This window comes from Leiobunum rupestre, chromosome 10, assembly GCF_980474605.1.
Source record: "Leiobunum rupestre chromosome 10, qqLeiRupe1.1.hap1, whole genome shotgun sequence".
NCBI lineage: Eukaryota > Metazoa > Arthropoda > Arachnida > Opiliones > Sclerosomatidae > Leiobunum > Leiobunum rupestre.
The window spans coordinates 43,215,330-43,240,456 of NC_143393.1; the positions used below are offsets into that span (position 1 = coordinate 43,215,330).

Sequence of the window (25,127 nt, forward strand, 5' to 3'; positions counted from 1 at the left end):
AAAGAAAATTTAAATTTTAAATGAGGTTTTTCGCCAATGCGCGGATTCCCACTACCCGCGTTTGCAGTATTAGTATTAGTATTATCATATGTAACATAATCACTCATAAGTATGCCATAAAAGCATTTTCGTTAATGAAACCTTGTTCACGGGATATAACGTAAATTACGTCACTTACAACTCCGTGACGAAATATGCATCATCAACTTTACTGATGGGAAACGGAAGTTAGTGAGAATTCCTCGCGCGTTTCTGGCTTTCCCAATGTCAAGTTTAGCTCGTGCCTCGCGATCACATGATTTCATTTCCATTGTAACCTTTTTAATAGCGCAAGGATTATAGGCATTTTTGCATTTTTGGGTCCGATCAATGTATGTTCCGCGTGAATTGAATTTTTTTCAATGGAAATATTATACAGAAGCATACTTATGTTACATATGGTATTATTTAAATAACCGAGGCAGCGCCTGTAGAAGTGTTCCACCCGCAGCACTCTGGTGTACTAGGAGAAGTACCGAGGCTGGGCCACGGCTGAGCCTTCCACCAGTAAAGGGCCACACTGGCGTTTCAATTTTACTAGTTTACAAAATAATAAATGGCTTAAACTTTTTTTTAAATTTATCGGACTTTTGATTAATAATTAAATAATATTATCTTCAATAAACAGTTATGTTTTTGGATAATTATGTTACATATGATATAATGATAGGAGGCTCTTAGGTAGTAAGAGCTTTTGGTCTATTCCCAACCTTTGGTTCGCCATTGAAAGTTTGAGACGCTATTAGTTTTTATTCGTTATACATAAATTTGACTTTATAAATAACTAGCTTTAATACCCGGCTTCGCCCGGGGTCTTAGTTTTAATGAATTAGATCTGATTTGTACATAAGAAAGGTAAACGCTGTAGCAAAAACGTAAGACTCGTAACACGTGTAACAAAAAGTCCTGAACTACTTAAAAATCTCAAGTAAACCTCCCCTTCTACGAAATCCCTTTATGTCACACCATAAGTTAATGAGGTATCATTAACTTATGGTCACACCAACTACCCTTCTACGAATTTCACACGAACCCGTTAAAAAAGGTCGGGACGGGCGCAAGAAACTCAAGACGAGAGAAGGGAAGCAAAGGGTCGGCGCCGGAGATAGGGGAAGCCACAATCACCATCCCCTCTCCCTCTCCGCCTCGACCCCCCCCCCCCCCCCCCGGGCGAGAAAAAATTGAAAGTCGAGACTAGCCGGAAAAAGAGATAACCGGAAACAAAGAGACGAAAGTCCAAGTGCAGTAAAATAAAATTATTAGTAAAATTGAATTAGATTAATAACCATGTTAGGTATTTGGAATTAGGCGCGTTTAGTTGGAAATTAGGCCCTGAACATTGAGTTTCAAAGCTCTAGAGCTAACCGTTCTCGAGTTTTTAGGAACATGACATACAAATAAATAAATAAATAAAAGGACAAACTTTAAGACTTATAGTTGTAGATGATACTTGCATTTTAATCGTTTGCTTATATTTTAATGTTTATTTAAGGAAAAACGTTCTCATAACTTTTTAATTTGTCTGTAGCAGACGCTAGATCAAAGGCGTTACCTCGAAACTAACGCCGTTATGCCACCTAGACTCGTTTCAGTCGCGAATAATTTCTTATAGTGAGAGCGCATGCTGATAAATTTTTCGGAATTGGGTATACACAAGGATCCTATATGTTAGAAGGATAGGTACCCCTCCGGCCAGCCCGTGTTTTCAAAACGCCGGCAGCGCCGTTGATATTAAGAGAGCCTCTAAACGTGGGACGTCTTGTTTCTATTCCCTCAAGGACAAATTTTGGCGGTGCTTAATCCATGTTTTGTCCTTGACGGAATCTTAAGACGGATTCTCTATCGTGCATGACTAACCGACGGCGTTGCCATTTTTCGTCCCTCGCCTCATATCCTTCTAACATATAGGAAAATTGATATACACGTGCCTTGAAAATAAAATAATTTAAGTTGCACCGCATCTCCACAGCTGTACAAATAAACAATGGTAAATCGCGTGTAGCTCATAGTACTACTTAAAACCTGATATGGAACGACCGACATGGATATATTTTTTTTACGATTTTACCTTTTTTTCTATAGGGAAAAATGGTAAATCGCGTGTAGCTTACGTGGTAAAGATATTAATATTTTTAGGTGATACATGTCATGGTACTACTTAAAAGTTAAAACCTGATTTGCCCTTTAATGAAGCTCAAGCGAGTATGACTTTTAAAGGAATGTTGGACCATAAATAAAATACTTCGTTTTTCTATTATAGAATTTAATTTAAGAAATTTCGAAATCCACTTTACAAAAATGGCTCGATATCAATTTCTAACGACGCACAGGGCAATGTCAGATCAAAATTAGTTATAACCTCCGGATGTAAAACTCCCAAAGTACCAATCGCAGAACCATTAACAACAATTTCTGCGCATCTACCAGGAAAGAAAGATTCGTCTAGAAAAATAATTAAAGTATGTCAATGATAAAAAAGGGTAAAATTAATTGTAAGAAAAAAGTAGAAGAACCATTTTTAGATTGAATATAGTATCCAGGAACTTCTTTATCGGGTTTGAACGGAACCCCCAAAAGCTGCATGACTCGATCCAGCAGGCCATGAATAACTTCAAAACCGGGAAATTTATTATAATGTATCGCACTTAAATGTCTTTTGTTACAAGCACCAACGTCTATCAAAAAATATTACTAAAATTAATTTAAAAAAAGTTTAAAAACATCTTTGAAACAAAGCGGAAAATACCTTTTTGATTATCTTTAAGAATAATATCAGAAATTTCAAAAAGTTTTAACGGTAAAGGCATTTTTTTGTTAGCATGGATAGTTTTTAGTAAACCAGGCAATAGAGTCGTTCGTGCCACCTTAAATATTACAATTTAATTTGGAATTAAAACTGGTTTAGAATTAGTTTTGTTTTTAGGGAATACTTGAAATTCCAAAGTTTTAGGATTAGAAATTTGAGTAGCGCTTAATAAACCATCAATTTGTCGTAACTTTTTTGATATATCATCCCTTGAACACTGCATAAAAAATATTTTAAATTAGAGAATAAAACAAATTTGAACAAATGTGTACTTACTAAGGAAAAGGTTAACGCTTCAGTGAATCCAGCCTGAGCTAACTCATTACGAAGTTGGTCTGATAGTTTGTTGAGAGAAAACTAAAATACAAACATTGTTAAAGACCTTAAAATATAACGCAAATCAATTTCCTTACTTCGGAAGAAACTGTACTAATTTTAGGTATTGTTCTGGGAATATTGTTAAATCCATATGCAATACCAACATCTTCAACAATGTCACACGCGTGAATAACGTCGTGCCTTGTTGGGGGAATCTCAATTGATAAATAATCACTGGAAGTAGGAGTTGTTAAAAGGCACATTTTGGTCAGCAATTTTGCGAGTTGATCCGCATTTTGCTTTATGCCCAAATTCTTGTTAATTTGCTCCAGTGAACCACTTTCAATCCGATAACTAAGTTCCTAATTTATTTCAAACTAGCATTAACCTACTTTAAGTAAGGGAAAATACGATTTAATTACGGGATAGGTGAAAACTTGTCCATCGGGTTGTAAAACTTCAACAGCTTCAATTCTGAAAATATGAAATTAAAAATATAAAAAAAATTTGAATAAAATTTTTAAAAATTATTTGTTTTACGTGAATTGTTGCTGGCAGTATTGGCTGAACATGCAAACAATTGTATCAAGTACAATTTTAGCTTTATGTAAATCAGTGGCCGTACACTCAATAAAAACATTCTTTGTGTCAAGCGTGATTTTCGAATGATCGCCTGTAAAAATAGTATAAAATATACATCTAATCTCGAAATTTGATGAATTTATTAAATTTTACCATTAATTATGGGTGGCATAGACAGAACTACGTTGTTAGAGTCGTAAATAATGGGGTAAACTTCTTTATCCCTAATGATTGGTAGATAAGGCTTTAGATGGCTGTCAGTCTGAAATTAATAGCATTTATCAGAGCTTTATTATATTCTAGCCAAAAGACTTAAATTAAGTTAGCTAACAGAGTAGAGTTCCATCATTTCAGGTGCAGTGTATTCTTTATTTTGGTTCAAAGGTTGAAAACGAATCTGGGATGGAGGTAGAGCATCGTAAGTGAAAGGACCTTGAATTTTATCTAAATCGTGAGTTCCAATGGCGACCAAAGCTCTCTTCCTAATAGTTAAGAGCAATTATAAAATTAAACAATGAGATATTATGCAATTGAAAAGAATAAAAAAGCTTAAATGATCGTACCTACAAATATTTTGATGTAATTTATCTTGCAAATCGATGAAGCTGTTGTATATTTCTTTGTTAAAAGTTAAGTTCCTAAGAACAGCAGCCACAGCATGAGGTCGAACATCTCCAGTCTAAAAAACCAATTCAAGAAATATGTTTCACGGTACTTTGATATGCCACAAAATTTATTCTATTACCTTAGGTTTAATGATTAATTCTTGTAGATGTCCACTAGCTGGGACTATCGCTTTATATCTAGGAATCTGACTCCTAATATAAGAACGTCCGAATAACATTTGTAAAAATCTTTCGGTTGAATGTAATAAAGTAAACTTACTTTCCAAGAAATATTAACAGAGCTCTACTCAACCCTTCAACGCATAGCAAATCGTAACTTAAAAAAAAAATATTTTTAATATTTAATTAAAAATAACAATGTCAAATATAAAAACCAACCGATTAGCAGGAATTTCAATTCGATATACAACTTCTTCAGAAGCTCCAGATGATTTATCTTCTCCTTGTTCTTTAGAAATCATTTGTTTTTCAGTTGTCTGAAGCAAAAAGAATTAGTTAAATATTAAAATCATATTACGTTATTTTAAATGCTTTACCACTTCATCCAGTTCCAATCCATAATCAAAACAGAGATTGGCGAACTCTTCTTCAGCTGTCAGGATTTTAATCATGAATTCATGTCATCATGATAAGTACTTAGCCTTGGTCAAATAATAATGGATAACCAATAAAAGGAAAATACTTACAGTATTCTTGTCCCAGATATTTGAAAAGAATGTCACGATTGATACCGATCGTTGGCATTTTGGATTTTCAATAATTAGAAAACAATAAAATTAAGTAAAATGAGAAAATATTCAAATATTAACGCTTAACATGTGGCCTCGTAGTCGTTTGACGTGGGTAAAAAAGTCTTTTCCGGTGCATTTGGATATGATGCAATAATCGCTTGAGCATGGAGAAAAGTTAAGGAGAGCCAACTCTGCATTTGAGGGATGATAAGATTTTATTAATGCTTGGAAATGAAATAGACTAATGATCATTTATCAAGAGCTTTCAAAATAGTAAATACACCTCTTTCGCATTTTATCTTCTAATTTTTAAGATTTTTATTCATCTACATATAAGTTGGTCTATATTTGAAATATGTATGAATTTCATAATGTTTGGATTCCCGTAGTGGTTCTATAAACCATTGTCATATTTATTTATAAATTAACTAGCTTTAATACCCGGCTTCACCCGGGGTCTTAGTTTTAATGAATTAGATCTGATTTGTACGACATCCCGCAACTTATAATTGACAAATTGATGGAAAATACAATTTCGATGTAGACCTTGAGGATATTTTAGTGACGTTAATAAATTATTGTTCTACATGGTATCAACAAATGTGGACGCGGTTTTTTTTTTTTTTTTTTTTTTTTTACTAAAATTCTCCGAAAAAAAAATTGTGAAAAGTAAATGATAAAATTTTTGTACTTTTAATTTTTTCGAAACCTCGACTTGGTGACCCTTGTAGGCTTGCTGGATTGGTGCAATAGGCCATAGGCCCAGGCCTAGTAGGCCTATTTCGTAATCCGGCCCTGATGCTGCTTCTCCGAGGTAGTGCATAACCGCATATGATCTAGCGTCTGCTACAGACCACTGTTTTTCTTAAATAAACTTATCAAAATATGAGCAAAAACTATATTAGAATGCAAGTATCATTATTTATCAAATCAAACTTACGAATAACGATGAGGAATAACTAATAGCGTCTGCTTAGCAGCTACCTATCTAAGTTTCAATGGCGAGCCCGAGGGGGCGTAGCGATAGTTTTCGCATAAGTATAACATAATAACACGTGCTATTCTTTTAATATTTATTTCCTGACCGAGCCTTTTTTTTGAAAGTGACATTCCTCTAGCACTCGAACTGAGTAGCCTGTTATCATCCTTGGTAGTAGTAACTAGTATATGCACAAATATCACAGAAAACGCGTTTCATCTAAACTTTCAAAATAAATGTACGTTCAGAAACGATATGAGTGTAAAGTCAATTTTACATGCCGCTAAGTAATTTATCACTATTTCGCAATTTTCTTGATGAAAGCGTTTTAATTTTCAATAGGCCTTGGTTTCAAGCAAAAATTAGCTGGCCAAGTACTTTTATTTTTTTCGAAACCTCTTGGTACCCCTTACAGGCTTGGTGCCCTAGGCCCAGGGCCAGTCTGCCTATTGGGTAATCTGGCCCGATGCTGCATTTCCGAGGTAGCGCCCATTGAGTTGGGGAAATTAATCTAGAGATCCAATCAAATCTGCTCCCCGCGAAACAAGTTTTTGAAAATAGCGAATGTGCCATCTCCTCTAAAATGACGAGAAAACTTTATCATATGACCCGTGGCGCCATCCATTATTTTTGAAAAAAAATCTTTTTGACGTATGAGCGATTTGCGAACTATCCTAACTTTTAAAATCGCGCAATTTAGGCTTAGGTCACTTATAACTGGAACGCGCCGCGCGTGCAAAACACATTTTTGTGTCTTCAGCAGCGCGCGTTTTTACGTTGTTTTTCTGTCTCACCGACTTCTCACCAGGTGTCTCGAAATTTCTCTATTTTATTAAAAATTAACCACTCAATATTTTTTGATGCGGTTTTCACCATAAATTTTTGTTTTTAATGGGTTATAGGGCTATCTAACAGGTTAAAGCTTGACCGTTCCCCTTTAAGCCTATCGCGAGAAAGACGTTTGGTGATGGCTCGATCCACAAATCGTTTCCGGGATTGTGCCAAGAAAATGACTTGTTACTGTAAAATAACAGTCAAATATTTGAATGCATTCACGTTCTTCCTCTAAGTTAGTTTACACAAATTGAAAGGGCCGCTAAAAGTCTGGGTGAAACTCCAGTAGCTCCTCCCCTTCCGTACCTCGTGATTGTACATCCGGCCAATCTCGTCTCGTCTCGGAATCGGCCTCTAAGCGGGTCGAGACATGGCTCCACGCACCTTAGGAATAACTTTTTCGTTCCATCCTATGTCCACGTCTGAAACTTTTTGCCAGACCATCCTTAATGTCATCTGAATCTCTCCAAATTCACCAGTGAAGTACACAAGTATTCCAGTACTTTGCTAGTCAACCGTTTTACCCATAGACATGGTGTATGGTTTTACCACACTGGCATGGTGGGCATTGCCTATAGCCAGTTTTGAAAACTTTAGAACTTAAGAACTCGGAAGCGTGCACCTTTCTCGCAGGCGTTCGCTCTAGCTTAGTGGGAGATTATTCGTCCCAAAGTTATAAAGTTTATTGAAACCAGCAAAAAGCGAAGCCCATCACGCCATTTAAGGAAAACAGAAATAAAGAAATTGTGAAAAAACACAGTTACGCAAATACATGTATATACAGTACCAAGAGTAGCATAATTAGACCCAAAAGTGTGTCCGCTGTACCTTCGCACCTATTTGAATTTCTAGTGAGACCTACTCACACTATAGACTACATAACCTACTAGTTGGAATAGTACTAGCAACATTATATTTAGTCTACAATCTGGCGCGATTTACTCGCCCGTAGACTTACGTTCTAAAACGCCTCACTCGGCGGCGCTGGAGTATCTAGATTTAGGTGACGTATTTTCCGACCACCCCTCGTTACCCTTATTTACTTTGCGACAAATTATCATTACCTACTATACCGTTCTGACCATAGATATAGGAAACGTATATAAAGGTCTAGATACAATATTTCAAAGGGAGTGAATACGGAGGTGACAGCTAGCAGAAACGCGTAATTTCTGCAGGCTATCCTTATAAGGCGCTATCTATCGGTAAGAAAGCTCGTGCAATCGTCGCGAGAGCCATTGTCTCCTGGTTAAAAATTATACTAAAAGTCACTGTTGAGAACCAGGGGTAAGTAGTAATTACGCGATGTATTTAAACTTGCGCTAATCTACCCTAGTGTAGAAATCACGACACTATTATATTATTTTGGAAAGTGAAAACTGAAATATTTATTGTACAAAATTTACAGAAGACTATAAAAAACCGTTTGACCACTGTGGGTCTTTCCTTGGAACTGCCCGTTCCTTTCGGACATCGAATTTTCGTCCCTTTCAAAAAGAGGAGTGCCCGGTTGCAACCCCCCACTGTTTTCTCGGAAAATGTCCCTTTCTCGGCTGCTTTAGTCCCATTCGACCGAAGTCCCATTCGACCGAAGTCCCATTCGACCGAAGGCGGTTTTTGAGGTGTCCCATTCGACCGAATTCCGCCGAAACGTGCGGTTTTTATGTCTCCCATTCGGCCGAACGCTTTTATGTGTCCCATTCGACCGAACGCTGCTATATAAATTGGCTTTTGCTATGTTTTCAATTTAGTTACTGAAGTCGTTTGCAATGGAGCGGAAAATAAAATGGAATGAGCATGAATTATATTTTTATCTTCACCTAGTCAAGAAAAGTAACTGAACCAAAACTGAAATAGTAAACTTAACCAACTCTAACCTAACCTAACCTAAACATGGATCTTCGATAGTACATACCTTATAAATAAAATACCAAATCACCCCGCCAATTGGGCTACATTTTAAAATTCTTTCGGTCGAATGGGATTCGGTCGAATGGGATTTCGGTCGAATGGGAATAAACGTTCTCGGCTAGGTACCAGAGCAGATACTCTCAAACAATGGCACTCTGCCCGAATACCAGCGCTTGGGGTTTTTCCACGTTCAGGAATGTTCTAGTCGCGAAAAATATTGGAAGGGTGAATTTCTTTCTATTTCACAACACCCACCAACAAAATGATGGTGTCTAAAAACTACAGCCTGCTGAAAAGTCAAGCACTTAGTACTAAAATGCTTTTGGTCACGTGCCCTCCTCGGTGTCTGCTAGGTGTCAATTCCGTATTTTATGTTAGGCTTAGACGCCCCGAAATTTATCTAGACCTTTATATACATTTCTTGTATCTATGGTTCTGACACACTTTTGGGTCTTACGCTACTTTTGACAGTACTAATATTCAAGTCCTAAAGATGCAGCTTCAGTTCCCGCCAAAACTTAGATCGATGCGGAATGCACTTGAAGTGATCCAATTCCAGTTCTACTCTTGGACACCGGAAGGCACGAAAGAGTTCTTACGAACCGAGGTCTTCATAAAAGGGAGAACAAAAGTGGTTCCAAGGCGAGATGGTAACGGGCAGCTGGGAGAGTGCCCCCACACGATTATGTATCACAGAGTTGATCGCTACAAGGTGCCAGTTAACGTTCTTAAAGACCCTGGTTATACTAGCATCCCAAATGAATGTAGTCCACTGAAGTTGAAAACCGAACAGCCTTCCGTTGCACCTTGTCAAGTTTATGCGAGCCCGCCGATTTGTGCGGAGACCACACATGTCAGAGGAACAGTACTCCTAGATCGGCCAAACATAAGTTTTGACTCTTAGGACTTTGTGGGAAAAGAGCAACCAGAGAAATGACGACGGAGGAAGCCTAAAGCACGGCGGGCTTGAGACACAATTCGCGAGATGTGATCGTCTCAAGATATTTAAATTCAGACACGTGACCAAGACCGACTCCTTCAATATTGCACCCATAAAAGGCGGGTTTAGTCCCTAAACGATGCAGAATGAAGACTTGGTATTTTTTGTATTTAGCAAAAGTTTCTACTTGGAGATCCTGCTTAGTATTTGGGTTTTTAATTATTTGGGTTAATTCATTTAATCATTTTGCATGACCCTTGGAACCCAGAATGGTTCGAGAAAGAGAAAAATCATCAGCATAAATCGATAGCCGAGTGACAACACCTTGACCAACGTCATAAAAATAGACCCTGAATAATGAATAGGAGAGGACCAACTTCAGAGCTCTGAGGGACACCAGAGGTGTCAGAATACCAGTCAGACTCTGCGCCAAGTAAAACCACTCGTAATTCACTGGTTCTGTGTAGGCGCTGCGAAAGGTAGCAGCCAAGAGTTCAGCCTTTTCAGACGAGGACGAGTAGACTTACTTTTAATCGCACCGTAAAAAGAATGCTCAAAGTCCAAGTAAGTTAAACGTGTGCGACCAGATCGAAGATCAAATTAGACAACCGCTCGTTGAAGTTGAAATTCAGCAGAATTACCTACAGTAACGAAGAAAGACGTCTTGACGTCGAAATTCAGCAGCATTAGCTACAGTAAAGGCTAGTTCCCACTTGGCGAATTTTCGAGACGAATAAAATTTTCGCGCAATGAAAAAAGACGCGTTTTTGCGGTCGCTGGGGAAGCGGTTCTCACTTCAGCGCGAAAATTTAAAACGCTGTAAGCAACTCGTGCTGGTTTTTAGTAATGTTTTAGGCCTAACATAAAGCATCGGTTCAAAATGAACCAAATGGATGTTCGTGTTGATAATTTCAAAAAATAAACGATTCAATTCGTGAGATAATTACCTTTACTTCAGTATCTTGGTCAAGTTGGCTGAACCGCTTTTCTAAAGACCTAGGTTTAATAAGTGACGGACGGGAGCGGAATAGATCGAGGGAATGCGTTTTCTGATTGGCTGAAGCTTTTTATCGCCAAGGTGTAGACGTCAAAAAATAGAACATTCGCTAGATACAGCGGAGACGCAATTTTAGCCGTGAATTTGAAAAAAATCGAAAATTTTATTCGCGAGCGTCAATTTTCAGGGCGAAAATTGTTTTTTTTCGCTAAGTGGGAACTAGGCTTAACGAAGAAAGACGTCTTTAAAAAAAGGCGCCTTGTTGAAGTTTACAACGTGCACGCAGGGCATAGCTGCTTGAGGGCTTAGGAGTGAACAAATTGAACGACGTTTTATATAACTAACTAGTAATTTATTAATAAAAGCATTAAAAGAATATTTACAAGTTATATGCAATTAACGAATATTACTAGATTAGTACTGTAGCAACATTACTGCAAGAACTGCAGAAGCTATATGACACGCCTTAGTCAAACGACAGGCGGTTTTATATACGATCGAAATCTTATCTCTAAAGGAGAGAACGGAAAGATAAGATTTCGTTGATAAAAAATATCTTCATTGCTCTTTTTCTTCAACACGCCTCGACATTCGATTTCATATTCCTCGCGGATCCTTTTCCATTTGCCTCTCTCCTATAGCTTAAAAAGGTATTTTTTAAATAATTTTGCTCGAAGAGATTCAAGAATAAAAGTATTCGTGACCGAAAACTATCGCTACGCCCCCTTTGGTTCTTCGTTGAAACCTAGATAGGTAGCGGCTAAAACAGACGGTATTAGTTTTTCCTCGTCGTTATTCGTTAATTTGACTTTATAAATAATGATACTGGCATTTTAAAATAATTTTTGCATCGTTTATTGAAGAAAAAAGTTCTTATAACAGGGTTCCGCGTATTTGCAAATGCTATTATCGTTTGGCATAACGTAAGGAGTCGATATTTCAAACTATCAGTCGAAGAAGCCGACCAGTTTAAAAGGAGGGATCGCTTATGTCAAATATGGGTTACGGGATTTTGCATTTTTTAACAAAATCCGGATATTTTGTTTGAAGGATTTTCCATATAACGTTTACGGGAAAGAAATTTTTCGATTTTGGATTGGAGGATTTTTATCGAAATTTTCTTCGTGATTTTGACCTATGCCCGACCCCTGGGTGCTGATCATCCACCATTTTCGGTTTAGAGAAATAGCACTGCCAGGAAAAACATTTTGCACTGTTTTTGCGTTTCCTCTGGTTTCCTCCATAGTAATACAGAAGGAAATCGCCAATAAGTAATATATCCGAGAGCAAATTACTGTTTATTTGGTGCTGCTTAAAATAATGGAAACTTTGAGTTTGGACAAAAACGCTAATGAAGTTGAATTTGGAACTAGGATATTAGTGTTCGGGGTGGACAGGCCCGGCCAGAGAGAGGAGAAGCCGGTACAAATTACCAGGGGCCAGTGCAGCCTAGGGGCCAGTGTTTGAAAATACTTCTCACTAGTCCAAGAGCCCATGCCAAAATAAGCAAGTGATAAGGTACACGGTGGGTGATACCATTTTTGAAAAACCTTTCTGATGGATATTCAATATCTACAAGTCTTACGAGCCGGAGTGGGGACTTTTGGGAAATATAAGCCAAGTGACGTCACATTCGGAGACCCATTATTCAACCGATAAGGTACACGATCAAAGCGTGGTCCATCTAATAACCATTTGTGTATACAAGGTGAAAGTATTAAGTCTTATAAAGAAAGTGGGGGCATACGTCATATAAGACTGATGACGTCATCACCAAAAACCACCAATAAGCAACCTATAAGGTACAAAGCCAAAAATAGCACCATTCGATAGCTCTGAACCTGTTCTTTCAGAAAAATATCAGTCTCACGACATAAATGGGGGCAAACGGCGTATAAGACTAATTTTGTCACACCCCACCCAATAAATTGAATTTAACGCGCGTTGGCCGGAATAGCCCTGAACTTGCGTGGAGATGCTTACGGACAAAGTCTTTCGTGTCGTTTCTACTATACCAGAAGACGCTGATCACGAATATTTGGGTTTAAGCACTCTAAATTGTGTTTTTTCATTACAAAATAGACGTTTCAAAATGTTAGCAAAGAGTATTTACCAATTTTGTTTTTCAGATAGTATACAGTTATCAATTTATTTGCATGAAAACGACTTAAATAATTTGAATATGTAAAATACAACTAGTTTATATACTGCACACAAATATTTCGTACACGCTTAAAACGATTTAAAATACATTTGAAATATCGAAGTTCCAGCCGTCGCGCTTAGTTCGACGTAAAGCAAAAAATCTGTTTCACATTTCGTTGTCGCTATCGTCACTGCTACTAACTTCTATGTTCAATTCGTCTTCTAACTCCGTATCACTACTATCAAATGTCACAGCTTCTAGATTCGGGGGCACTTGTTCGCTGCCAAACCATTTAGGTTTAAATAGACCACATTCCAAGTTCCATCTGTGACGAAGGGGGTCCTCAGATAAAGCCGTTGCTTCCGTAGCTCTATTCCATAGCCCACATACAAAGTTTGTGCGCAATAACTTTTGCTTCAACACAGCTTTACAGGGGGGAAAAGTACTTCCGTCAGTGCCTTTGATCTTAGAGAGAGGTGCTCCAGATTTAGGTTTGTAGGTTTTAACAAATTTTTGAAATCTTGCCTCATTTGCGTTATTCAATTTTTTAAAACCATATATATCGCAAACATATTTTTCCAAAATATCCGACGTTTCATCTGATACAAAATCGAAAAATCCCAAAGACGAGAATGCGTTTTGATATTCTTCGTTTTTCTCTAAAATCTTCAAAGGCTGAATTTTTCCTTTTCTCGAGAACGACGCTGTGTAGTCACACCCGGTGAAGCAGTGAAATCCAGGAAGCGAGTTAGACAGCGTAAGTCCCAGTTTCTCAAATAAAGCGCTAACGTTGACGTACCTTAAAGTGTTTTTCGTTTGGAGTCCCACTTCCATCCAAACATGAACGCCGTCTTTCAAATGTCTGTAGTTCCCAAGCAGAATCATTAGAACGTCAGTATCGTTAGACCGAACTACCACGTTACATGGCTCAAAGCACGCCATCGATATGTGATACAACAAGCGAGTATCGGCTTCTTCGTGGAAGCACGTAAACTTTGTATCTTCTCGGCATTGCGTTTTTCCGTTTAAAGAAGAATACACGTAACATTTCTCGTTGTTCGTCGCGTATATCGTTTTGGTTCCTAAAACATGCGCGAAGTCATCTGACATCCAAACACTAATCAAAAAATTCACTAACTCTTCCTTAAATTGATCGCTTCTTAATGATCCTACAAAGTCAGACGGTCTCTTCATGTCTGTTCCACTAATGTTCCATCTTTGCGCTCTACAGGTGGATGAAGTAACGGCTCGCTTGTCTCTTTCACAGTCTTTAATTGAAGGTGAAATGGTTCGATCAAAGATGACGTGAAGTTCTCTTCCTGCCAGCTTGCACAGTTTCACTAAAATGGATCTTGCAACACCGCCGAATGTAGGGGGTAGGTCGGACAAGGTATGAAGAAAAAACATACCATCGACAAAAGTGTAATCAATGGTACGTGGTGCCAAAGACGTTATTCGACTCTCCAGATTTCGCAAGAGGACCGACTTTTCAGTACAGTTCATTGTTCCATCTACGTGAACGAGAGACAGTGGAACCGGGGTTAGTGGGTACGATAAAACTAGCTCCAAGTCAATCTCTTTCCATTTTCGCTTCCACCATTTTGCCGTCCTTCTGTTTTATTTGATATTTACTTCCTTCCGAAGTAAACGTACTAGTTTCAACACGTTTAATAGGTCGATCGAATCGTGCTGGGTCTTCCACGCATTCACTTATAAACTTCTGACGTGCTTCTTTTCCCGTTTGGAAGACGTTCAATAGAAATTTCGAAGTTTTATCTGAAGTAGACTTCCCCGTGCTAATGTTATAGAGTTCAGTTTTATCGTGCTGCTGTTCGAAAGGATTTAAGCATTGGTCAATTTTTAATAAAATGAGATCTATTTGTTGTTGGTTTTTCGTTACATTATTGGGACGTAGCTCTGGGCTAACTTCTTCTTTCCTTCGCAGCCCAAGTTCATCATACAAATTACTCAAAATTTGGGTTTTCATGAAGTGACTTTGGGCCCTTCGTTGTCTTGCAGATATCGAGTTCGTAAACGCTGATATTCCAGTCAATCCGTTCGCGGCATCAGCGTGGACTGTTTGTTCCAACGTCAGGTCGATAGCGGACCTGGAAAAGTTTTTGCTAGTTCGACGAATTGAGAGTGCTCCATTTTCAAACTGATTTGTGATACCTGGGCGGGTTTCTTCCATTTTGATCAAGTTGTCTTCTAATCGCACTAGCCATCTAGCGTAGTTCGGTTGATTGAAAGTAAAAAACAGGGCTGACATTTCACCTATACAGTGCGTGAACAATTTAGAGTTTCCCGTGTGAACGCTACGAGATAACTTCAAATAAAGACGGATCATTTTGATGTACAAGAACCAGTACTGCACCGTCTTTCCATGTTCTCCTTTTTCGGTCTTCTCACAGTAGCCTGCGTATTCATTTATCGTGTTTCTAAGGTTTTCCGTTAGTTCTTCTAAGTCAAAGTTTTAATGTAAATCGTAAAGCCTAGTTATGTCATGCGCAATATCGTCAGCTATTTCGTACGTCGAACAAAATTGTCGAAAATGGAGAATTTGAAGAGACGTTGCTAGAAGTAAATGACCCCTTTTACATCTGTTGTAGTGCAATCCTCCAATAAAGCCATTCAAAGAACCGTCTGCGAGTATTCCAGACTCTCCCAAAATATGAGTTCCGCCAGATTCTTCTAGGAACAGCCCTAAAGAATGCCATACAGATATGAAACGGTCCCAACATAATGAACAGGTTGTCGAACTTTGGAGTCTCATCCGCTTGTATGGTTAGTGCCAATTTTGCTATGGCTAGGTCGTATGAAACGACGATATATTCTTGGCCACATTCTTGCGCAATTTTTAGCGACCTTTTCATAGTTTCGACAACTACTTGAAGCGACGTAGGTGATTGATTTATCTGAGGAAGGTAACATATGGCTTGTTGGGGTTGGTTATCAATGAGAACATTGGAATTCCACCCACACCACAGGGGCGTTCCGTCAATTTTCAGAGCTAACGAAATCATCCAAATCGTATCGAGCACTTCATATGTTTCGTATTCGAGTGATATTGTTGACCTTCTCTCGTCGTCCAGAGGAATCAATCCACTTGATCTCATTCGAGGTCTCTTTCGATACGGTGATAACTCCAGTCCAGTGGCTGTTAACGCTCTTCGTTTTCGTTTACTTTGCGTACTATCTTCAGATATATCTTGGTTAGTATCAAATATTTCACAACATTCTAGATTCCACTCGTCAACATTCTGGAAGCAAATCCCAACAATATCATGTAGGGTACATTTGCCATCAATGGTGTCAACGAATGTGTCATAGTTATCCCAAGCTACGCCTGTTGATAAGTTTCCGACTAGCTTCATACCCTTCGGGGTCACTCTTTTATCTTCAAGAGATGAAAAAGTAAGTTCCGTCTCAATTTATTCCACGCAACTGTAGTTTACCGTGTGTCCAAAATTATTTAATACATCGACTAGTTTTCTACTTCCACTCATGCTTTTAACTGCAAGACCAAGCTGTAGATGCTTTGATGGTTTAACATGACCATTAGTTACCGCGTATATTAAGTCTTGGGAAATGGCCGAAATTCTACGCGCGTTTCTAGGTGTATTTCCACGTCTAAAATCAGGGCCATTTATAAGAAGCGTGAGGAACTTTGTAAGAATGTCTGGAATATGCGCTTCTCCTTGAAAAACGTCTTCTACACGTAGGTTCGATGGTAATGGTGTTTTATCACCTTTGAGAATTTCGTTACGTAGTTTAAATGCAACGTTGAAGGCCATTTTTAAAGCTGACTCTAATTTCATGTCACTTTTATAGAAAAAATTTCCCCTTCTTTGATTTCCCTGGATTCCTTTCGATATCTTGGCTCCAAAATGCCGAAATAATTTCGATTCAAGAGATTGCAGAAGGGGTCACGTTATAATTCTCGGAAACCAAAGCTGTATATTGGTTATTTAAATCTTTCAACAAGTGAACTTCTTCGTTTTCAATTACAGTTTCTTCAATATAATCGCACAAACTGTTAAAAGCCGCTTTGTGAGCGGATCTCAATAAATGCCAAGACGATTCTTTATTATTTTTGGAAGTGGAAGCTTCGTTTAATTCAGCCCTCTTTTGATAGGAAGCTCTACACATTGCGTGGTAATGCGCTTGTTTCGCCATTAAGTCGACGCCTGTTATTCGAGACAACATTTCCTGGTCATTTAGTAGCACTGCGAATTTGTTAACGTTTTCTTGGAAATGCACACTTTCACATTTAATTAATTTCAACTTTATACGATTGTGTTTCTTAACTTCTTGTTGGCAAAAAAGGCAATTTTTTTTATATACATTACTAGCGTCAGAGTTTCCGCTATTTTGGGGGAAGGTTCCTTCACAATTTGTAGAGGGAAGGTTTTCCAAGTTGTCGGTACTTTGGGGAAATTTGTCTACAACATTTGGTGCGGGAAAGTTGTCAGAGTTGTCGATACTTTGAGGCAAGGTTTCTTCAACATTTACTAATGGAAGGTTGTTCGATTCCAGTATTGGTTCTTCGGTATATTTATTTGTTGTTGTAAAATATGAGAAAGAAATTGAGGTGAAACGTCTATAGCACACTTGGTGGAATCCATCAACGTCGTTGGGAATGTGAGGTAATTTAATTGATGCATACTTGGAGTTTTTCATTTGTTTTCTTTTTACTAAGCATTTTCTTGCAGTTTCGAGTGTTTCTTCCGTAAAACTCCGTATCTTCTCCAAATAGGCGTTGTTGCCGATGTGTAAAACGCATTTCATATCAGAATCCATTTAAAACCAGTTAGGCCTAACGTTTGATCGATTGCTATATAGCATATCAAAACGATTTACAAGTCTATTTTAAAATATAACATAATTTTCATTAATTATATTTGTAATATAACATAATAATCAAATTGTGTTACAAATATAACTCACGGTACAGTGTCTTTAGCGAAGAAACTTGAATTTCCGCGCTTCCAAAAAAAAAATGCAGCTACTATTTTTGCGTCCGATCGAGGAGGGCTGAAAATAAACATTTCCACCGATCGCAGACGAATATCCCATTATAAAAATCACAGCGTCTGCTTAGCAAACGAATATCCAGCAGTTTAGGAGCTTCCGGCGTTAACTGCTACATGGCTCTAAATAAACTGAAAAGGTTAATTACTTAATGAACAAAATTAATATGTCCTTCTTCAAATTAAGCTACGCCCGCCAAACATGTTTTTGTTACAAAATACGTAGAAGTTCAGTTCAGTTTCTAAGTCTTTCATTTGTGTGATTTTAGCGGATTTTAGTCTTATTTCCAGGTCTTTCTATAATTTTAAAAAGAGTAACTTCACAACATTCCCGTTATTTTACTCTTATTACCCAGGCTGCAACATCGAAACAAGAAAGCCAACCTTCATTTATAGAACGACATTTTACTAAAGCCCCTTTCGTTAAAAAATACTCTTTGCTAACATTTTGAAACGTCTATTTTGTAATGAAAAAAAACACAATTTAGAGTGCTTAAACCCAAATATTCGTGATCAGCGTCTTCTGGTATAGTAGAAACGACACGAAAGACTTTGTCCGTAAGCATCTCCACGCAAGTTCAGGGCTATTCCGGCCAACGCGCGTTAAATTCAATTTATTGGGTGGGGTGTGACAAAATTAGTCTTATACGCCGTTTTCCCCCATTTATGTCGTAAGACTGATATTTTTCTGAAAGAACAGGTTCAGAGCTATCGAATGGTGCTATTTTTGGCTTTGTACCTTATAGGTTGCTTATTGGTGGTTTTTGGTGATGACGTCATCAGTCTTATATGACGTATGCCCTCACTTTCTTTATAAGACTTAATACTTTCACCTTGTATACACTAATGGTTATTAGATGGACCACGCTTTGATCGTGTACCTTATCGGTTGCCTAATGGGTCTCCGAATGTGACGTCACTTGGCTTATATTTCCCAAAAGCCCCCACTCCGGCTATTAAGACTTGTAGATATTGAATATCCATCAGAAAGGTTTTTCAAAAATGGTATCACCCACCGTGTACCTTATCACTTGCTTATTTTGGCATGGGCTCTTGGACTACACGGGTTTCTCTCCGAAAAAGGATAATTATCTCCAGTTGTAATGGCTCCCTTGGGCCCGAAATTTATATTTTACCGGGGACCGGGCCTGGCGTGGATGTTCATAATGTTGCTCGAACCCTGATCGAGTTGCCATTGGAGTTAACAGTCTGTCATGGCCTAAGCGGGACGACAAATGCCATGTACCTCTTAACTTGATTTTGCAACTAATATCAACGTCTACAGCGACTTCTTCCAGGGCTAGATCCTTTATTCTTAAAGATTATGATTTAGAAAATATTCGAGCATTATTTATCACACATCGTTAAATACGTAGTAATAATTTCTAAAAGATTTAAACCATTTTTTGTTTGATATCAAAAATAAAAAATTTCAAAAGTGTTGAATTTCAAGAAAATGGTTATTGATTTATCAAATAAAAACAAGGAAAATACCCCTTTTTTAAGAGTTCATTTTAAAGCTCTTTTATAGAGCTATCTAATAGTGTGTTTATATTTCGTGTTTTCAATCGCCCACATGACCCTTTAACCCCTCGAATGAGACCCCCCAAAAATAAAAATGTACATTTTGACATCTAATAACCTGGTATCAATTCTAGTTAGGACTATATAAACTCCACCATTGAATCAAGGACAGTAGATACAGGGACGAGAAAGTGTATTGGCGGCCTCTGTTGGAATATATCACCTAAAACGACCTAAACGCAAGGAGAGTTAGTTGTAAACAAAAAAAATGGCGGTCACCTAATTTTAGCGGTTCTTAACGAGGCTTAAGTGTTCAAAACAAATGGGCATTTTATTATTTACGCTCGTAGTTTTATTTTTAATTTAACATCAAAATGGTAAGAACTAACTACCATAATACTGTCCATGATGAACCACGTCTTAACAATGGCCGCGGTTTGTTTGAATATGAAGACGTTTAAAATCGAAATTTTCCCCCCTGCTTTCTCGTCCCTGTATCTACTGTCCTTGATTGAATTGGCCTTGTCAAAATGTGTAAGATTGTGTTATTTTGTTAAAATAAAATATATTTATAAAAAGTTATTAAACTTAAAGCGAAGGGGTACTGAAATCGAGGTACGATATACCAAAAAATGTGGGGTTTCGGTTAAACTGTGTTTATTATAAACCTTCTCAATATTTTCAGCTAAAACCTGGGATATCAAAGTTTTTTAGACAGATCTATCTGTGTTTAAAATTTAAAAAAAATCGATTGACCCATGGTGACATGAGTGGTCGAAATCGTATGGAATGACCCTACTACCAACATTATATTTAGTCTATAGTCTGTCGCAATTTTCTCTATTCAATTTACTCGCCCGTAGATATACGTTCTAAAACGCCTCACTCGGCGGCGCTGGAGTACCTCGATTTTGATGACGTATTTTCCGACCCCCCTTTCGTTTCCCTTTTTTATTTTGCAGCAAACCCTCATTAACTACTACACCGTGCTGGCACACTTTTGGGTCTTATGCTACTTTTGGCAGCATCTCTTGCAACCTTGGGGGTAACACTCAGAGTAGGACAAAATCGAGGTGTTCACAAAAGGCGCCGAAACATTTACAGAATCTGCCCATAAAAATATTTTTGAGCTAAAGTAGGACTCGCGACTAACGAAATCAAATTTTAGGTCAGACTATTCGCGACCGAAAACTATCAGTGCGCCCCCTTTGGTTCGCCATTGAGACCTAGATAGGGAGCGGCTAAAGCAGATGCTATTAGTTTTTCCTCATCTTTATTGGTTAATTTTACTTTAAAATAATGATACTTGCATTATAATATGATTTTTGCATCGTTTGCTTATATTTTGATAAGTTTATAAAAATCGTTCTTGACTTTTTAATGTGTAGCAGATGCTAGATCATAAGCGCAACGTCGGAGATATCATGTGGAACTAAAACTTAAGTTACGAAGAAAAACTCGGAAAAGATTTCGGCGGCGTGATAAAACATTAACGGCGGCGGCTGTGGCATTGGGTTGCTAGGCTCTACACGTATGCTCCAGCCACCACGAAAAAAAATTTATTACCAAGATTATTTATTTTCATAAGAAACATTTTATTACGAAAATCTCTATACGTGTAATTATGGTAAACCATTTAAACAATCACTAATGAGTTCCCGATTAAAATCCAAAGTGTTTATAAGCATTTGTCGACGTTGCGAGGGTCTGAACAGTTCACAATAGTTCCGCCGATTCCGATGCCTTGCTGGTTATTATCCCCAACCTCTTTCCGCGTGGCCAAAACTGGACCCGTAACGCCGGAGAACGAAGAATTGAAAGGGTCAACCTGTCCTCCAGGGGCCGACATAGCCACGGACAACACGACCAAAATTATCAAAATCTAACGTGAAATATAAATTTATATTGAAATTAAATTCTTACATTCAGAGAAAATAACAATTACCTTGATATTTAACATCGTTGAGAAAAGCTTAAGTATTTCCGCGACAAAGTGTTTATCCTCAGTGCGAGAAACCGGATTTAAAACGTCGAAAGAAACTCTATGTTGATCTCTCCGTCGCGGTTTCCTAACTCGTACTCGAAGCGTTTCACTTCGAGAACTCAAAAGCGAAAGAGTCAAAAAAATCCCCTAACAGGCTAACCCCCTCCCTTCAAAGCGAAAAAACAAAAGCTTTTATTTTATCAAATATGTCAACCATGATCTTGAGAATAAAAAAAATGCGAATTGCGAAAGTTTGAAAACGTCATGATCACGTGTTTAGCGCCAACGACGCATTGTGACGAGTAATGTCAAATGGAAAAATATATTTTTCGAACTCGTTGATTTTTGTTCATTGTGTACTATATTATTTTAAATAAATTTTTTCGTCAATAAATTATTTTAAGTAAACAAAAGACGCGATAAAAATACTTTTTTTTAATGTATTATAAGCGCATTCACTTTAAATACTCCCATATCTAGCCACTAAGTGCGCTGAGGTAGCACTGCAAACAAACGATATGTATTGTCGAAGGTAATTAAAATATTAGTTGTTGGTCTTGATATTTGATGATTTTATTGGGTACTTTTCCATACTTCAAAGTTCAGCACTGGTCTACTACATTGATGTAGGGTCTTATGGACATATTTCTAATTCTTTCAATATTCTTTAAATATATTTTTATTTGACTCGATACGATTAAAATTCGTAGGGTCAATGCTCTAAAGTACGTTTAACTTTCGTTTTCTTTAGTTTAACATATACGCTTGACAAGGGGTGTCATACCCGAAAGCTCGCAGTATTTTATAAATTTTTGGAAATAAATATGTACAAACCATGAAGTATCCGTCGTTTATTTTATTTTAGTTTATATACCTTGACCATGGTTAAAGAATTTAATTTGTATAATTACGTTTAACTCCGAACCTTTACGTATTCTGACACCCCCTTCCGTGGCGTAGACAAGCGGAGGATTTCCGTGGCGTAGACAAGCGGAGGATTTCCGTGTCCAAACCCCCTTTCGGTGTAACTTTGGCCCTACTAAAATTTAACCCTCTTCTCCACCCCTCTCAGGTATTTTACAAAGTTTTATCCCCTCCCTTGAAGGATTTCTGGCTACGCCACTGACCCCCTGACGAATTTCTGGCTACGCCACTGCTCAGCGAAATGTCAGAAACTATAGGAGGCAGGGAACAATATTGATATTTCCTTTAAAATAACAAAAATTATGTCACGTTCATGATGTACGAATCTAAAAAATTATACTTTATTTCACTCCCTTTACATATTTTTGTCAGAAATTACTTAATAGCATAAGTAACGTAATAATTATGTTACTAATGTTAATAGTAAATGTCCGCCCGGGTAGTTTTGTAACCTCGATGAGGTTAGAGTAATTTGACCCGTAATTAACCATTCCGATCACACGGCTTTTCGGGATTGGAACAGTTTTCCACTATACCAGGGATTCCAAAGCCTTTATTTTCCTCTTGACCTCTCGGAATGTGGTTTACATTAGGTTCCTCGGGATAGTTAATTTGTTTGCGACGTCGTGTGGGGCTCGAGCAGTTTTGCAGGGTACCAGAAAGTCCGATTCCAAATCTTTGTTGACTTCCCCGCGCGCTGTCTATTTTCGAATAGCACGGCTCTAGCGGATTCGTACAGTTTTGTACCATACCAGGTAGTCCAATGAATCCAGTTTCTTCGGGTCTTGGTGGTAGTGTTCCTACAGTTTCTTCGGGTCTTGCCTCTAGCGTAACTAAAGGATAGTTCAACGGGCCTCCAAACGAGATCAAAACCAAAGAAGCGAACAACAGTAAACGTCCCTGGGAAGATTGAAGGTTTTTAGGTTGGAGAAAATCGTTTGAAAAACACGGAAACTCTTACCAAACAGGCCATATTGCCGAAGTTTTGATCCTATTCAAAATGAACGCTCAACAACAACTGAAATGTTCGAAAGAAGGGGCTGATTTATACGGGCTATTGTCAGCTTGGACGTCATGGAGGATATGTCATTCAACAATACGGAACGTTTATTTCGTGTGACTTTTATCGTTTCCGTGATAACTTATAAAGCATAGCCAAGTTATTACTCAGATATAATAAAATGAAATATTTTTATGAAATATAACAAAAAAAACGATTCCGACGAGTCGTTATATAAAGCATAATTGTCTAAAATATCTTTCTAGTTTTCTAATACTTACCTTCAAAAAGGCAGTAACCTACTCCGGCTGTATCAGTTCTGTTTTAGGCTTACCCGAAATTGAAAATTCGGTATTTAAAAAACGACTATACGTTTTGAACTTTATCTTTTTAGGTCAAATATGTAAATTAAAGGTAGTAGGGTTGCGTCTAGTTTGTCAGAATTCTAACTGAGAAACTCAGAAATTTTTCATTCTGAGAAACTAGACAGTTCTGAATGGCGAATGGTAAGTAATATTTCGTCATTATTGGTCATTGATTTTTAATGTCTAACAGTAATTTTAGTACCTACTCATTTTCAGTGTTGGGTAACATACTCCATTCTCGGTATTTAAGTTAAAATACTAAATACTTGCTAAAATAAGTATTTAAAATAAAATACTAAATACTTTCCAGAATAAGTTTTTAAAATAAAATACTAAATACTTGCTAGAATAAGTATTTAAAATAAAATACTAAATACTTGCTAGAATAAGTATTTAAAATAAAATACTAAATATTTGCTAGAATAAGTATTTAAAATAAATTACTAAATACTTAATTGATATAATAAGTATTTAAAATAAAATACTAAGTACTAGTCTTGTAAGTCGGAAATTGTCTGTATTTTTCGGAATAAAATTAAAAAAAGTTTTAATTCCATGATAAGTCTAATATTGTTTGCAAATTTAAATAAAGCGGCATTTTCGCCTCATTTTTTCGAATCTGAAATATAAAACTAAACCTCTAGAGACTAGCTTTAAACTGATTAACAATGAAACACTATTAATTTTTTGTAGTACGTTTACTGTTATTAGACATTTTATATCGATAAAAAGTTGAAAAAAAAATTAAAAACCCTTAAAAAGTAATTTATGTTTCAATTTTTTATTTTTCTGATTTGTGGAAAATTTTGCGCAATTCGGAAAATTTTCTGTTAATGTTTTCGTATTTTATTTTTCTGGAAAATTAACAACAATACTAAATACTCTTTGGAAAAAGTAATTGAAATAAAATTCTAAATACTCTTTGGAAAAAGTAATTAAAATAAAATACTAAATACACTTTGGAAAAAGCAATTAAAATAAAATACTAAATACTCTTTGGAAAAAGTATGTAAAATAAAATACCAAATACTCTTTGCAAAAAGTATGTAAAATAAAATACTAAATACTCCATTTAGGAAAATTTGCTTTAGGTCGGTTTACAGTTTGTTCGACGCCGAGTTTTCTTTACAGGGGTAAACTTCTTTCAATCGAGAGATGGGCCAGATGGCAATCTACGCAACGCTTATAAATCTGAAGAACAGGGCTCATCTACATGTAGATCTCTAAAGCTATCATGATAGAGTTGATACATCTATCTAACTACTTTAAAAATTGATAAATTTGAAATTATTGGAAAATTTTCATTGTCATAACCGCTGCTGAAATGACTAACAAAGAACGTTCTCTTTTAAAAGCAAGGGTAAGAAATACAAAGCCGCTAGCACCAGAGG

The 25,127-nt window shown here is 37.1% G+C and overlaps 2 protein-coding genes and 1 long non-coding RNA gene across 3 annotated transcripts; all 3 read right to left on the reverse strand.

Moving 5' to 3' along the window:
• Positions 1 to 2,296: 2,296 nt before the first annotated feature.
• beta-PheRS (phenylalanine--tRNA ligase beta subunit) lies at positions 2,297 to 5,230 on the reverse strand. The gene is made up of 16 exons (XM_090161997.1): positions 5,058 to 5,230; positions 4,908 to 4,963; positions 4,750 to 4,847; positions 4,631 to 4,687; positions 4,491 to 4,563; positions 4,309 to 4,424; positions 4,077 to 4,227; positions 3,899 to 4,007; positions 3,704 to 3,836; positions 3,586 to 3,637; positions 3,259 to 3,525; positions 3,122 to 3,202; positions 2,970 to 3,062; positions 2,786 to 2,903; positions 2,553 to 2,714; positions 2,297 to 2,481 (listed from the first exon to the last, which is right to left on the reverse strand). Exons 1-16 carry the CDS (start codon positions 5,113 to 5,115, stop codon positions 2,330 to 2,332), a joined length of 1,776 nt encoding a protein of 591 aa, XP_090018123.1. The 5' UTR covers positions 5,116 to 5,230; the 3' UTR covers positions 2,297 to 2,329.
• A 15,819-nt stretch (positions 5,231 to 21,049) lies between these two features.
• LOC149925974 (uncharacterized) lies at positions 21,050 to 21,589 on the reverse strand. Its single transcript, XR_016477002.1, has 2 exons — positions 21,409 to 21,589; positions 21,050 to 21,345 (listed from the first exon to the last, which is right to left on the reverse strand). It is a non-coding gene; the product is annotated as an uncharacterized LOC149925974 (long non-coding RNA).
• A 1,143-nt stretch (positions 21,590 to 22,732) lies between these two features.
• On the reverse strand, positions 22,733 to 23,502 carry LOC149925975 (uncharacterized). The gene is made up of 2 exons (XM_090160604.1): positions 23,333 to 23,502; positions 22,733 to 23,271 (listed from the first exon to the last, which is right to left on the reverse strand). Exons 1-2 carry the CDS (start codon positions 23,342 to 23,344, stop codon positions 22,855 to 22,857), a joined length of 429 nt encoding a protein of 142 aa, XP_090016730.1. The 5' UTR covers positions 23,345 to 23,502; the 3' UTR covers positions 22,733 to 22,854.
• Positions 23,503 to 25,127: the final 1,625 nt, after the last annotated feature.

Coding starts and splice junctions, on each gene's coding strand:
- beta-PheRS (XM_090161997.1), bottom strand. CDS start 5,115: ATGCCAACGATCGGTATCAATCGTGACATTCTTTTCAAATATCTGGGA. Junction 4,564..4,630: donor CTGTTAATATTTCTTGGAAA/GTAAGTTTACTT, acceptor TTCTTATATTAG/GAGTCAGATTCCTAGATATA. Junction 4,228..4,308: donor TTACATCAAAATATTTGTAG/GTACGATCATTT, acceptor CTTAACTATTAG/GAAGAGAGCTTTGGTCGCCA.